Here is a 14,350-nt window from a genome sequence, read left to right as displayed (position 1 = left end):
AATAATCCTTAGCTACCCCAAATGCTCCATATGCAGCTGCAGAAGCGCTTTCATATGCTTTATCCTGCAGGATCCATAAGAGAATTCATTGAGAAACATCACGGTGCCGGTGAGGGCTCTGTAAGTAGCCCTTTGTGCTGCAACTTGAGAGATAAACACTAAAAGCAAAGCGTGGCAGCGCTGCTCCCTGCAGCATTGGGCCAGGGAAGCACTGTGGGGCTGCTCTGGGCTTCCCTCTCCCCAGCGGCTGCAATTTGAAGGTTTTAATGTCTGTAGGATTGCTGGCGGCAGAGGAAGGTCTCGTGGGTGTAGCGGTGCCCCGGAGGCACAGATTGAGACCCTGCTGCCATACAGGGGATGCTGCGACGGCGCAGCTTCGCACGGCTGGGGAGAGATGCTGTGGGGGAGATGTGTTGAGACCTGGTAGGAGACCGGGAGGGATCAGCAGCTGGCTTACAGCAGGGTGTTCCGCTGGTGCTAGGGGAGCTTCACCGATTCGTACCAGCTGGGACTCGTCTTGTTTTTCTGCTGCATGCCTGAAGCTGTGTGCGGGCAGCGGCGCGGAGCTGCTGGTTTTGGCTTGCTGTTAACCCCCTTGGTGACGTGTTGGAGCTGCCCGAGCAGTGCTCTCGTGAGAAGCCTGCTCCTGTGTGAGCAGCAGATACAAGGTGATGTGTGGGTGTTGGGCTGGGGGCTGTTGGAGGTGCTGTTGCTGCACCCAGGAGCCAGGCAGTTCTGCAGGACTCTTTGTTCCCGCTGCTCCCTTTGCTCCGCTCATCACATCCCACTCCCTCCTTTCGTTTTGATGTTCTGCTGGTGCCGGGGCTATCATTAACCCTGCCTGCTGGCTTTCTCCCCGCTGCTCTCAGGCTGAGGCCTGCAGGCAGGCACAGGGCAGTGCTGGTCACTTTGCCAGCTCTGACAGTGGGGGGAGAGCATCTGAATTTGGGTCAGTCACTGACCGGTGCTCCTCAGGGAGGGTCTGATTTCAGTGCCGGGTTATGTTTGCAGAGGCTCACTGCTGCCTTGCAAAATGGGCGGGAGCTCTCGTTACCTGCTCCAGCTTTGGAAAATTAACTCTATGCTTGCAGTTTGCTCTGGGGAACTTTGCAGTCTTTTGCTCTTAATTCACGCTGTTTTCATTAGCTTCTCCCTTTTCCTTGAAAGTAATCAAGAGGACGAAGGCAGCAGACGGGAGGAGATGGCTGTGGAAGGGCTGATCCATCAGCGAGGGGATCGGACCTACCTGCAGACATGCGTCCCACGCAGGGAGGTGGGTGGGAGCAGTGCACGCCGTGCCTGCCCGTGCTGCTGCCTGCCCTTGGGCACGAGTGTGCACACACACCCGGCTGTGCGCTGGCAGCAGGACCACAGCTGCACCCTGGCCAATAAATACGTACGTCAGCGAGCAATGCAGAGGCCCTGTGCTCGTGTTTTGGGCTCAAATCCCTCCCTGGTTTGTTTGGGAAAGGTGTGGAAGCAAGCTGAGCTTGATTTGCTGTTCATGCGCTGCTTTCAGGGTCAGACTGCTTTTGGATGGGGTTTATTTGCACGTATTGTTTTCAGCCCCTGTCCCCACTGGCAGCTTGAGGTGGCTGTGGGGAGGGAGCTGTTTTTCTGGTTTGCAGCTGGCCGTGGGGCAGGGAATGAGACTCGCCTCTGCCTTGTTTCTGCTCCTTGGCAAGTCGGTGCTATTCAGACCTGAAAGGGGAGTTGGAACCAGCCTCGTCCCAGCATTGCAACACCTCCGGCCCAGCCTTCTGCATGCCACAGGCTGCCTGCCCAGCTCTTACATCCTCATCCTCCCCCGTGGTCAGTACTCTGCAGCCCTGACTGACATAGCAGTGCTTCCATGCGGTATTTCCACACGTGGAGCAGAAGGCCTCGTGCTGTGAGCAGAGCAGGCAGGGATCCCCACACCATCCCTGTGCCCTGCTGGAGCACAGCCCCATCCCCAGCCCATGGGGACATCACTGCTGTGTCCCCTGCCCTCTGCCCACCTCCCCCCGCACAACCTCCTCCCTGCCATCGGAAGGAGGGGAAGAAAAGGAGGAACAACCATATGAAAAAAATGTTAATTTATTAATCACGGAATATATAGCAGTTCATCTGAAATGCTGTTGCTATGCCAACACCCTGGGAGTTTATTTTCTTAATCCAGGAGTGAAGCGTTTGGTCCCCCGCTCTCCTGCTGAGCTATTTGAATATGTTGCTGCTGCTGCCGTATCTGTTTAAAAGGGGGGAAGGAGGGAAAAAGGGGGGTGAAAATAAAGTAGGCTAAAGCACCAAAGCAGTCAGATGCAAAGCAGTAAGAAGCCTTTCTCGGTGCGACTTAGTAAAAATGACACAAATTAATATACTCTACTTAAACCAGACCAAGATTAATGCTTCTCTTTCAGAGCAGCTTAGTCCAACTGTCACTCGACAAGCGTTCGTTGGACAAAATCAACACTAATCAACATTTATTCCTCTCTTGCCCTTGGGTCTGAGGAGCGTAGAGCGGGCTGCGCCATTCTCCGGCTCGTCTCGCCACGCTTTTCACCCTCCATCCAGCTTTGCCATATATCACCCTTCCTCTCTGTGCTTCTGCTTGTACGGATCCACACGCTCAGCTATCAGGCTACATTAGAGGCATGATAGATTTTCTGTTTTAATTTACATCTATTATATTACAACATAACGGATCTTGATTCAGTGGAGACCAGTGTCTCCTGTAGCCACGCTCTTTGGGAGGATTTCTGCATTAACTTATTAAGGCTGGTTAGAAAGTGGCTTTGGATGGACTCTCCTTCTCCTTTTCTTGCCTGTGTGCTGAGCTGAGTGTGGCCGTGCTTCTCGCCTGCTGGGAAGGGCTTGACTTCATGGGCCTGCCCACAGTGGGATGGGATGGGATGGGCTGCCGGCAAAGCATGAATCTCTTGGGGGACGTGAGGTTCATCCTGTGGTGAGTGTCCCCAGAGCAGGCCAGGAGAACATGAGAGGTGATGGGCTCAGGTTCATACCCAACCACAGGAGGTTCAGGCTGGGAATGAGGCAGAACTTGTTGGAAAGTGCAGAGGTGCTTTGGCACAGGTGGTGCAGTCACCATCCCTGGAGGTGTTCAAGAAACCTGCAGATGTGGTACTTAGGGTTCGGTGGGGATGGGTTGATAGTTATCTAGATGATCTTAGAGTTCTCTTCCAACCTTAACAAATGATTCTGTGAGCATTATTAAGGGTACTCTTGTCCCAGTGCTGGAAGGGAGCTCAGGCTGTGCGTGGCTGCCCACCCATTCTAGCTGGAAGATGGAGCAGCAAGAGCCTGGCCTAGTGTTGGATCTCCCAGTATGAGGTAGGTGCTGATGTGCTGAGGATCTCTTTGCTCTTGTTCCTTGAGGTTGTTCTGTGTTTGGGTGGGGTTAGGTGGCACTGAATTAGGTGGTTGCCCCATAGGTGCCGTTCCTCATCTCTGGGGGTCCAACACATGACATGCACGTTGTCGCTGCCTCGTTTGCATGCTGTTAGTGATGACTCAGGTCCTGAGGACAGGATCCAGTTGGAAAGCAGGTGCTGGTTTCTCAGGTCAAACCAGAGCTTGATGCTTCTGCTGTGTGCCCTGTGGCTCTGTTCTGCCCTGGATCCTTTTAGCCCGTGTTGCTAATTCTAGCTAGAAAAGTTGCAGTTTCCTCTTTCTTCCTGCAAGGTTTGATGCGGTGGCTTTCATTGCCTTCTCCTCCCGTTTCAACCTCCATCACATCGCATCCAGGCTGTTGGCAGCGTGCAGGAGCGTTCCCAGCCCGCTTGGAGCTGGTGGGATCTCTCCCCGCCTTCCTGTCTCCCTGCTGGTGTGAGGGAAGATGTGATTGATGCGGGCACTTTAGCACAAGTGCCATTTTCCAGGCCGTAGCTCTTGGCACCGGGAGCGCTGCCGGACTGGAGCAGAGGGAGCTGCAGGCAGCGAGTGCGTGCCGAGCGCTTTACGATGCGCTGGGAGGGGAGCACCCGCATCCCTCCCCAACCCTTAGTGCTCAGCAGTAAAGTAAATGATGCTTAGTATAACTTTGCACTTAGAGGACTTGCAGCTCAATTTGAACAAAAACAAAACTCAGGGAGCGGGAGGGGCTCTGTAGCGAGTTCTGCAAATCCACCTCGTTAATTTTAACAGGGGGAGGATGGAACGCTGCGGTGGGGGTAGCTGCAGCCCAGGGCATGGGGTGGGCTCAGGGCAGACCTCGTTGGGGAGCTCTGGCTGCTTCTGTGACTCGTAAATTAACCATCCCCAAACAATGGTCTTGGGCAAACGCTGCCTGCGCTGGGGAGCGCTCGCTCCAAGGCTCCCTTGGTCTGCTGGGCTTTGCCAGCTCTTCAGGGAGGTTTTTGGAAAGGAGATAACGTGCCCAGGAATGAAAGCTGTTTGTGAAGCACTTGGAAGATGGAAAGAGCTATAGAAGTGCTGTAATTAATAGGGACTGGCTAATTTAATGTTCTGCCTGGACATCATCTCCGCTGATATATATGTAAGGAAAAGCACCTCCATTAGTGCTAGGGAAAATCGTTCCCCCTCCTGTGCTGGGAATAAAGGAGCCAGATTTATTTCTCTTAATTGTCTCCAGGAACTGAAGTCCAAATGTCCCTGCATCTTGGATGTGTCTGAGACAGCAGAGCTGTGCACAGCGCCTCTGCTCCCATCAGCTGCCGTGCTGCCATGAAGGGACCAGGTTTGGGGCCAGGACGACCTGTGGGCTCTTACAGAGAAAGCTGTGTGGGTCTGCAGCACACGGGACACTTGCAAAACTAAAAAGGTTCATATGCTTCCTGTTTGCAGCCTGAACGCCTTGTGTTGAGCCAGGTCTGTGCTGCTTTGAATGGCTGCTGCTGCAGTAATGACACCTGGACTTCAGGAAGTCTTGCTTCTATTTTGCTTTTCATTGCTCTGGGTCCTCTCTTTAGCCTTTTAGGCACCGGTTCTTGCAGCCATATCTCCAGTGCTGGTCAGCACAGCTCTCCCAGCCTCTCCTCCCTGCCTGCAGCTGGCCAGCCTGCTCTCCACACTCCATATATAGCTTGCAGGGAGGTTGCTGGAGCTGCTGCTGCTTTGTGTCCAGCTTTGGATGTGTGCTGCTCACCGTGTTCCCTTCGCCTGAATATGGTGTTGGGACCTGCCCAAGGCTGAAGGGACTGGCCTTATATGCATCGGAACATGTTGTTTCTGTATAGATGTTTTTATAAGGGCCGTAAACTGGGGCACTTTGCTGCACTGTGGGTTCAGGGGGAACTTCCAGGAAGCATTATATCCCAGCTCCATCTCCTGCATGCTTGGGTGCTGCAGGATAGGGGCTTAGGGCATAGGGAACCAGTCCCAAAGCACAAAGCCAGCCTGGAGCTTTCCAGCTGCCTGTCCTGGTTGCTCTGTGTGTGTGTGTGTGTGTGTGTATGTGTGCACAGGCTGACACCAAAGCTGTACCCAGCAGGGCTCGATGATCACCTTCCTACCAGGGCCAGCTGGCCGCCGTGCTGCATTTTGGAGATGCTTTGCCCTGCTGCTGAAAGAGCAAAGGAGAGATCCCTCAGGAGCAGGGTCAGCTGGCAGCCCTGATGCTGCTGTGTGTCCTGAGCCTGAGCCAGCCCTCGGGGCTGCCTGTGCCTCAGTTTCCCCACGGATAAAAGCGATGTTCAGTCACTTTCAAACCATCTCTTTCCTTTCAAGCCGTGCTTATGAAGCACTAAGGGAGTTTTTGCAGTCCGTTGGCATGCTGTGGCAGGTTGCGGAGTGGTCCCAGCTGCTGGGCTGGCTTTTGTCCTTAGTGGTGCAGAGCTGGGGCTTCAACAGCCAGCCCTGCAGGAGCCACCCTGACCCTTCTGTGCTTGGGGACCACCCAAAGGGCAGCTGGCCCCGAACCAGAGATGCTATGGTAACTTAATAGCGCCCTGCAGGGAGAAGCAGTGCTATAAAGAGGTACTGATTTAAACAGGTATTTAAGGAGCTGGGGCTGCGCTGAGGTGTCTTGCAGGCTGCTTAAAAGCTGCATGCAGTCCACCTTAATTGTCTGCCCTTACATGTTCGCAAATTGCCAGGATCATGTTCTCTGACGAGCCTCTGGCCAGAGGCCACAAGGATAACAGGTGCCTCCAGGAGGGGACGAGCCAACCCCAAAAGGCATCCATAGGCTGCGCCAAGGGGACCTGGGAGCCTGGCAGCAGGGTTTGCAGTGGGGTGGACGTGTGGGTCACAGAGGCTGCTCCGGTTTCACCCGAGGTGCTTTAAAGCCTGGTGACACTGCACAAGGTCCCTGTGCAGCCAGCACACGATGTCCGTCCTTGGAGAAATGGGTTGGACACCAGAGATGGTGTGAAAGGCCACGCGTATCTCCTTCCCTGTAAGAGGGCAGGGACAGGCCTTCATGTGCAGGGGCACGGCGGGGGCTGGAGGCTTCATGTGCTTGTGGGGTGAGGCTGGGTTTGTGGGTTACCTGGCTCTGGTGGTGGCCTGGCCCAGCAGCTGGGGCCATGTCCCTGTATCTGAATGGGGGACACTGGGGGAGCTGGGTGGAGGTTTATGAAGCCAGACCTGCCAGCTGGGGACATGGGGGCCCCGGGGACACCGCCAGCCTGCAGGGTGCCAGAAGGTAACAGCTTTCTGTCACCGTGGTCTGGGCTTGGGTTGAACTTGTGACCCAGAGATAAAAGCCTGTCTCCTCCCTGCCTGGCTCCACTGCCCCTTTCCTCCAGTTACCCAGGCTCTCAGGCTCGCATCCAGCCTCGCAGTGAAAAAAGGTCACTGATGGTCGTGCCTGCCGTCTGCATCCCCTTCCACCTCAGGCTTTAACCACAAGGCCATCTGGCTCCACTGAAAGCCTCTCCTCCCTCATCCCCTGCTCCCCACCCAGCACAGAGTGAACACTGGTTGGCCTTTGGCTTTCATGGGAGCTTCTGGGGCACTCTGCTGTGGGGGCAGCTTCATGAAATTCACCTGGATTTGGGGTTTATTGGGTCGTGGGAGGGCTTAGCAGAGCAGCATAGAGCTGGGCAAGGGCTCCATGCATGTCCCCTCCCTGCCCGCCCCATGGAGGACCCGTGGGGTTGGGGAGGCAGGAGTTGGGTCTGGAAATGTCCATTATATCTGCCGTTAATTTCATGATTGGAAACGAAGCAACAAAGGGAGGTGGTGCAGCGTGGGGATGGTTTAACCTTGATAAAACAGTGATTTCACCAAGGATGATGTTCTCCCATCTATCTTCATCCATCAGGGCGCCGCTGAAATATGCTGATGAAGCCTGTGGATAGGAGTACAGTGCAGTTAAATGGGGCGTTGCAAACGCTCTCTGCACCCCCGTGACAAGGTGGTGTTACTTACTGTCCAAATTTAGTGCAGGGAACAGCACGAGAGCCGCGTTTTGCTCTGGGCGGGGGCAGGATGCAGCCAGGGCCATAGCCCTTCTGCAAAGGAAATAAAGGTGGCAGTGGCACCTGGGCCCATCCCTTAATTTTCCCTTTCCTATTCAGTTGCCACTGAGAGTCGCAAGCGCAGAAGCAATGAGCAAATTCAACTTCCCCATGCGGTTGTCTTCCCCTCCCCAGCAGATGGAGAATTGTGGTTGTGGAAGGGGTGTGCTTTGCAGGTAAGGAGGTGGTTGTGCTGGCTTTGGTTGAGCGTCAGCTGGAGGGTCTGCTTGGTGCAGGAGCGGGGGAGTCGGGGATTCCCAGGGCTTTGTTTGGCTCCATGTGTTGTGCCTGGGTGTGCTGTGTCGGAGCAGCAGTAATTAAGCTTTATTTATATGGGGTTTCCCAGCTTACGGGGTGGGAAGTCTGTGTACGTGGGTTTGAGTGGTGCTGCATGCAAACTTCTCGTCAAGTTGGGGGATTAGCAGCACAGGCCTGTGCGCTGCAGTCTTTTTTGGTCATGGATCTAAAGCTGGTTTGCTGGCTGCAGGAGGAGATGTGAGTGTCAATGTGGATAGGTCAGCGGTAACTGAGCCCTGTAACCCAAGCTGCTGCCCTGCCCGGCCCTGCTGGGAATGGTGGCATTCTGCTGGTGTTACGGCGTCACGTGTGGCTCCAGCTTTTCCAGTCTGGACTGGGAGCTGCTGGTGGCGTGGGGCCATCTCTGTGCTGAGGAACCAAGGGCTCAGTGCCCTGTCCCTGTCACTGCAGCTCCAGCCAGCTCGTCCTGGTGCAGCCAGGTTTTCTTCCAAGGAGCATTACCAGCAGGCCTCCTTCCGGACTCGTGTTTGCATTGAGGTAAACTTGTCTGCAGAGCTTCTGTGATCCCCAGGGCTCTGACACAGCTCCAGAGTTCTCCATAAATAAACCAGACGGGCAGATGCCTCCTGATGGACAAGACAGAAGGTTGGAGAGCTCTCTGAACCCAGAGGCTGCTGCAGGACCATCCCCAGCTCACCTGCATAAACTTTCAGCCTGTGGGACTTCTTCCCACCAGCAAACTCGCTGTTCATGGGTGGCTCAGACTTTGTGACAGCCTCCCTCGTGTGACATCCAGGATCTGGGGGCCGGGAGAGGCCAGGTTGCTTCAGGGCATAGCTTAAAGCAAAGCTGTTCCTTCCCACCCCTCAGCCTCCTGTGTTCTCCTATTGCTGCTTCCACTCCTGATGCATTTGGGAGCATTTGGGGAAGGAAAGAAAAAAAAAAAAAAGTTGACAAAAGAAATGAATTATGCATAAGGAATTAATTTCCTTGATGAATAGGGACTTACAAACTCAATTGCCATTCGCTTTCAAGGGATGCTTGGGGGGGGGAGTGGTGGGAGGGAAGAAAAGCTGAGGATGGAGGGAAGGGTGAGTGGCTGAGCCTGGAAGTGTTCCTGGCCTTTGAGTGGACTTCTGGAAACAGCCCTGGGTCATTTAAACCATATGATGGGTCCCGTATTCCCATCGTTGTGTGGGGTTCTTCACTGGGGGGAAAATCAGGGTGGTGAACATCCAGCAAATCTGGCAGTGCATCTGACAACGAGTGCCATCCTTTGCTCAGAAGGGGAAGAAGAAAAAGGGCCAGATGGGGATTCAGCTGTTTTCATAAGAGGGGAAACTGAGGTACGTGTGACTTGTTGAGGCTGGGTCTGGATCAGGAGCCATGACAGGAGCAGAGCTCTGGGCTCCTGTGTTCCAGAGGTTCGCCTCCTTCCCCTCCTGGGTCCTGCTGTGTCCTGGGAGCAGAGCCAGCAACCAGGAGCATTAAAAGAGCCAGAGTGAAGATGCTGAAAGAGAGCCATCTGGAGACTGTATCCAGCCAGAAGATGTTACCCCCAAAGCCAAGGAGAGAGCTCAAGCTCCTGATGGGGTGAGAGTATCCATCACCCCCAGCTGTCTGCCTTGTGTCCAGTGGGTGAGCTCTTGTGCTGTGCGCTGCTGTGGACAGGAGGTCTCCTCTCATGGTGGTGTGATGGGACAGGTCTGTGCTTTGTAGGACAGCCTGCTTTTGGTGGCAGTCACCGTTGCATTGAGAAGCGTTTCACTTTGCAGAGCATCAGGGCTCCTGTGTCTCAGCTGTTGCCCTGGCTGATGCATTTGGGAAGTGGTGGGTGAGAAGGCTTGGAGCAGAGCTGTGCTGAACCTCGGAGTCATCCCAAGATGGAGCAGAGTTCGTGCTGGGAAGGCCAGCAGCTCTGTCTTCCTTGAGAGCTGGTTTCTCAAACCTCAGCATTCTTCAGAGGAGACTGTGAGGGAAGAAAGCTGGGGGCACTTGTGCACTGCTACCCCCGCATAGAGCCTGGGCTAATGCCCAGCCCACAGGAAGGAGGTGGTACAAGCAGGGCTCCAGCTGCAGGAGCCAGTGGAAGGGGCACGTGGGTCCTGCTGGGGTGGTTTAATCACTCATTTCTTTCCCTTCCCCATCTCCCCCACCCTTTCGCTTTCCCAAGCTCAGGGCAAAGGGGAGCCGCAGAAAGAGGGCTGTGGAAGCTGTCGCTTTGCATTGAGCGGATGGGGAAAGGTCTCTACCTGCCTTATTTTGTCCCTTTTGCTGTCAGCGCTGACAGTGCTCATGTTTATTTCATCTGGCGTGGCGGCTGTCTCGTTTCCCTATCCTCCGATGTCATTAGCGCGCTGAGAGCGGGCCCTGCAGTGCTCAGCCTAATGAATTCCGCTGTGGCTCTTCTCTCCCCACCTCGTTACCAAAGCTCAAGGTGTCAAATTAAGCCCGGCCTGGGAAAGGAGAACAAGAACAAGGCGTTGAGGGGAGGTGGGGAGAGGAGAAGGGGGGCACTGCGTGTTGTGGGGGTTCACTGCCTTCCAGGTTTCCCATTTCCCAGCTGCTTTTATGTTTAAGCTGTTTCCTGTGCAGCTGGGATTTCTCCTTGAGGCTGGGCTTGGGATGACTTTGTCCTTGGCCTTGGGTGCCCTCCTGATGGGGATAAAGTGTGCAGAGACCCCCGGCCTTGCCAAAGCATCATTACAGCAGCAGGCCTCATCCTTGTCCCTGGCTGGCTTTGTGGATGTCACCTCGGTGAGCACGGAGGATGTGTCCGTGGGCTTCTTTCTTTCTCTATCCCTGTCTGGATCCACAGCTCGTGGCAGGAGGAGACTCGTTCCCACTTTAAATCCTAGAGATCAGCAGTGGCAGAGAGCCAGCTGCTCCATTCTGCTTGTGCTGAGCCAGCTGCACTTCATTAGCTGTCCTCTGCGTTGGTCACAGCGGCCGTGCTGGGGGTTTGGCTGCACCACCCTGGCTCTCAGGGCTGCTGTTGGCAGGAGATGAAGACCCCAGCTCTGCCTCCAGCTGCTTGGGCAGGCTTGGAGTGGGAGGAGGAAGACGAAGAGGAGGACATGCCAGACGTGGCTCTCCCCATCTCCATGTATCCCACCGGAGCCATTGGGGTGGGTGTGCTCAGGACCCACAGGCTGCTGTCCCCAACCCTGGGGACACTGGGGATGGCTTTAACCCACTCGGAGCACAGCTGGGTGCGATGGGAAGTGAGGAGCAATTTCACGTGCAATTGGAACTGCAGGGGGTGAGTGGAGGGAGCAGCCATTTAATCACCTCGGCTGGCCTTGGGCCAAGACCACCAAGGTTAAAACACCTCTCTGATGCAGGAGGTGCCAGGGGAGTATTAATTGTCATAATTCATCAAGCACTTGGCACCTGGTGGCGTGCTGTCCGTGCACTGTCCTGCACTTGGGTTGGGGTCAGCGTTGGGTGGGACTCTGGGCAATTTGGAGGCTTTACTGGGAGGTGGGTTAAACCTGGTGGCTCCCAGGGTAGTGGTACTAGGGGCTGGAGGAGGGAAGGGCCTCCAGAACCACCTGTCTGAGGGTGAGCATGGGAAGGTGGCAGGTTTTGTCTGTGCAGGTTGGCACACAGAGTGGATATGGGTTCAGACCCAGCCTGATTCTCTCTCTGGCCTGGCCTTGCTTGCTTCTTTGGAAGGACTTGGTGCCAGGGAAGGTGCAGGGGCAGGATGGCTCTGTGCTGTGGCAGTTTGCTGGCTGGGACACCTGGCATGGCGAAGAGGTCTGAAGAAGGAGTTAAGTGATGTGAATGCTTGCTAGAGGAACAGTCTGTGATAAAACAGAAATGTTTTCCCTGCAGGTATCCCCTTAGGGATGGCTCTTTGGCTAAGGGCTCAGCCTGCTGAAAGAAAGGCAACCTGTGCATCAGAAAGGGGTGGGCATAGCCCAGAATGGACTCAGTGCTAGTATCAGTCTGTTACATGGAGGTACTGCTACTTTTCCCTTCCATGGGAAGCACTGAAATGCAACCAGTTGTTCTGATTTAAGCAGTTCATGTTGTATTCTATGTTTGCTGGGGGTAGTGTAAGTAGTAGGGAAATGAAAGGCTGTGCATTGGTTGGGAGAGCAGGAAGCTGCGGAGTGGAAATCACCTCTGTGACATCGGGCTCTCCAGGTGCTTCAGGCTCTCAGTGCCACATTGCATGGTGCATGCAGCCCAGGAGGCCAGAGAAATAGAGCAAAAAAGAGCCACGGGAAAGGGGGGACCCTTCCCCAGTGTCCCCACCAAAGCTGGGTGATGCTCATTGCAGATACAGGAATTGGCTCACCCAGCCACATGGCTTCTGTTTTTCTTCAGAGCACAGGAGCAGGGTTTGCACTCAGTAACACTTGCTGGCTCGGTACTTATTCCTGTTAATGCGGGAGGATTATTGTGAGATCCTCCTCATTAGCACAATGATGTGGTGCTTCAGTTCCCAGCTACCTGTCTCAGGAATCATGGGGCCCTCATTCAGTCCTCACTCAGCATTGCTAAGTGCAGAAGTGCAAAGCTTCTTGCATGGTAGGGTGCAGGGCACCCATCAGCATGCCTCAGTTTCCCCAGTGTTACAGAGGTTGACGTGCGTTTGCTGTGGCTCCGTGGTATGGTAGAGATGAGTTCGTTCAAGCACATTGAAGTCCTCTGATGAAAAGCACTGCAGAAGGACAGAGGCTTATTAATTGTTGTTGAGAGTATCTGTCAATCCGGCACGAGGAGCTGCTTGCTGAATTTCTGCTCTTTCCGTCTGGAAGAAGATAGTGACAGTATTGAGACAATCGGAGTGGGGCTGTCATTCGTATGGAAATCAGTCCTGCAGGCTGAAATCCTCCTGGTTTATAGGGGCTGTATATCCCAGCTGTGATGAGAAGTAGCTGTCCTGGTACGTTCCTGTGAAGGCATGGCTGTGGTTGCCTTCCTTTTCCAGGAACTTGCTGCTCTTTTGCCCTCTTTTCCCCAGCAGTGAAGGACAGAAGAGCTTCTTGTTGTGTTCAACTGCAGAACTTTCTTGTTGGCACCAGTTAGACTTGAAAGCTGCAGGTGCTAATGGGGAGCTGTCATCATGCATGCACAACCAAATGCTCTTGGGGGGTGATGAGCTTGTGCTTGACCCATGCCCAGGCTCAATTACTTGGAAAACCTGGGTTTTATTGCTCTGGAGAGGCTTCTCTGCAGGTATGCTGTATCTCAAAGGCTTCCGCACAACTTGGAGCAGGCTCCCATGCGATGCACTCGGGCTCCGGCGCTGTGCCCGCTGCTGTTGAGCTGATGGGTCGCTGCCAGCCCAGATGGTCTGCGGGCCAGATTTCCTTGGCTGGTCAGCTATCAGCAAACCAAACGGCGACGGCTTGTATGTCCTACAGCAACTCCATCTGGCAGAGCAGGGGCGGCATCCCAGCTGTCTCAGCTTGACGTCAAAAATCACCCGCGGAGCCACGCTGCGGGTTTGTAGCTGTGGTTGAGCTCTCTGTATTCTTCTGGGAGGGCTGTTGGAAGGCTCTGGTCTCCCCGGCCTGACCTGGTGTGGAGATCTCCCTTTGGTTGGGAGAGATGTGGGAGATTGTCCTCCAGTGATGGTGCATGGCCCAAGAGAAGGTAGAAGCAGCTCCCTTCACCCTCTCTGATCTCCAAGACGTGGAATAAGGTTGCCCTCTATTTCTCTGGTGTCCTTTGAGTCTGTACTCCTGCCGTGTGAGTGCTGCCCTTTTGCTTATGACTTGGGGAAGGATCCTGCTGATGTTGGTGGAATGGGCTGCCAGGGGAGGGCGAGCTTTCCTCCCTCTCAACACATCATCACCTACTTTACCACCTAGCCAAGGGCTGCAGGGCTGAGGACTGATAGGGTCTAACCCTTTCTGATGGGTTGGGTTGTCTTGCTGAATGCAATGCAGTCCAAAGTGAATTTGGAACTGGGAACTGGATGTTGCTGATGGTGTGTCTTGTGTAAGCATAGAGATCTCTATGCTCTGGAGCTGGGCAGATGGGTTGCGGGGGTGCTCCTTGGTGAGAGGTCTCAGTAGGACAGCAAAGTGTCCCTGATGTCACAGAGAACTGTCTGCCCTCAGACACCATGTGTAGGTACTGACCACGCACAAGGCTCAGCTTAAGGCCCTCCTTCCTCCTGGATGGATGCTGGCTTGCAGCTGCACATCCACTGCCCCAGCCAGGCTCTGGGGGGCTCTTTTGGCACCTTCTCCACCCACGGCCAAGGGGGACAGACCAGGACCTCCCAGACTCATCACTTCCCAGTGTGAGCAGCCCTGGGTGCCGTCTCCTTTCACCCAGCTCCATCTTGCTCCTCCCCACCTTTGCTATGACATGGAGCATCTTTCTGGCAGATGAGCATGGCAGTGCCAGGCTGGGCTCTCTTGCCAGTGTGGCAACAGCCACAGCTCCCAGCTTGTTAGACTGAAAGAATGTGCCGTTTTAATTAATGATATGTAAATATCCTTGAATGGGCCGCATTTGCATATTAAGAGAGATTTGCGGAATCTGCGGAGTAATATATTTTAATTAAGGATTAATTAAAAATAATGGGAATTTCATTTCGCCTGGCAGAATCCGTTTAGATCTTAGCACACGTCTGCTCTGGAGTCTGGTCTGAGCGCGCTGCTGCCGTGGTCGGGGCTGTGACTTGGGTTCCAGTGCCAGTC

The 14,350-nt window shown here is 54.4% G+C and overlaps 1 protein-coding gene and 1 long non-coding RNA gene across 14 annotated transcripts in view; both read left to right on the top strand.

Annotated features, from left to right (window-relative positions):
• Window positions 1–14,350, top strand: part of PBX1 (PBX homeobox 1) — a 101,695-nt gene that overhangs the window by 30,900 nt on the left and 56,445 nt on the right. Inside the window, exon 1 of one of the 13 annotated variants that reach the window (XM_085512020.1) lies at window positions 1,240–1,273. The exons of the other annotated variants lie outside the window; for them this stretch is intronic. Within the exon in view, the coding sequence (XP_085368146.1) occupies window positions 1,255–1,273 (19 nt within the window). The 5' untranslated portion in view covers window positions 1,240–1,254. Of the gene's footprint in view, window positions 1–1,239; window positions 1,274–14,350 lie in introns of those variants that run through there. 13 annotated transcript variants of the gene reach the window in all.
• On the top strand, window positions 4,787–12,447 carry LOC146758975 (uncharacterized). Its single transcript, XR_014932956.1, has 3 exons — window positions 4,787–7,318; window positions 7,482–7,597; window positions 8,130–12,447. It is a non-coding gene; the product is annotated as an uncharacterized LOC146758975 (long non-coding RNA).

The sequence above is a fragment of the Coturnix japonica genome, chromosome 11 (genome assembly GCF_054131305.1).
Source record: "Coturnix japonica strain WE chromosome 11, WE-NBRP24, whole genome shotgun sequence".
NCBI lineage: Eukaryota > Metazoa > Chordata > Aves > Galliformes > Phasianidae > Coturnix > Coturnix japonica.
The sequence above is the reverse complement of the archived record's forward strand: the minus strand, read 5'-3'. Positions and strand labels throughout refer to the sequence as shown.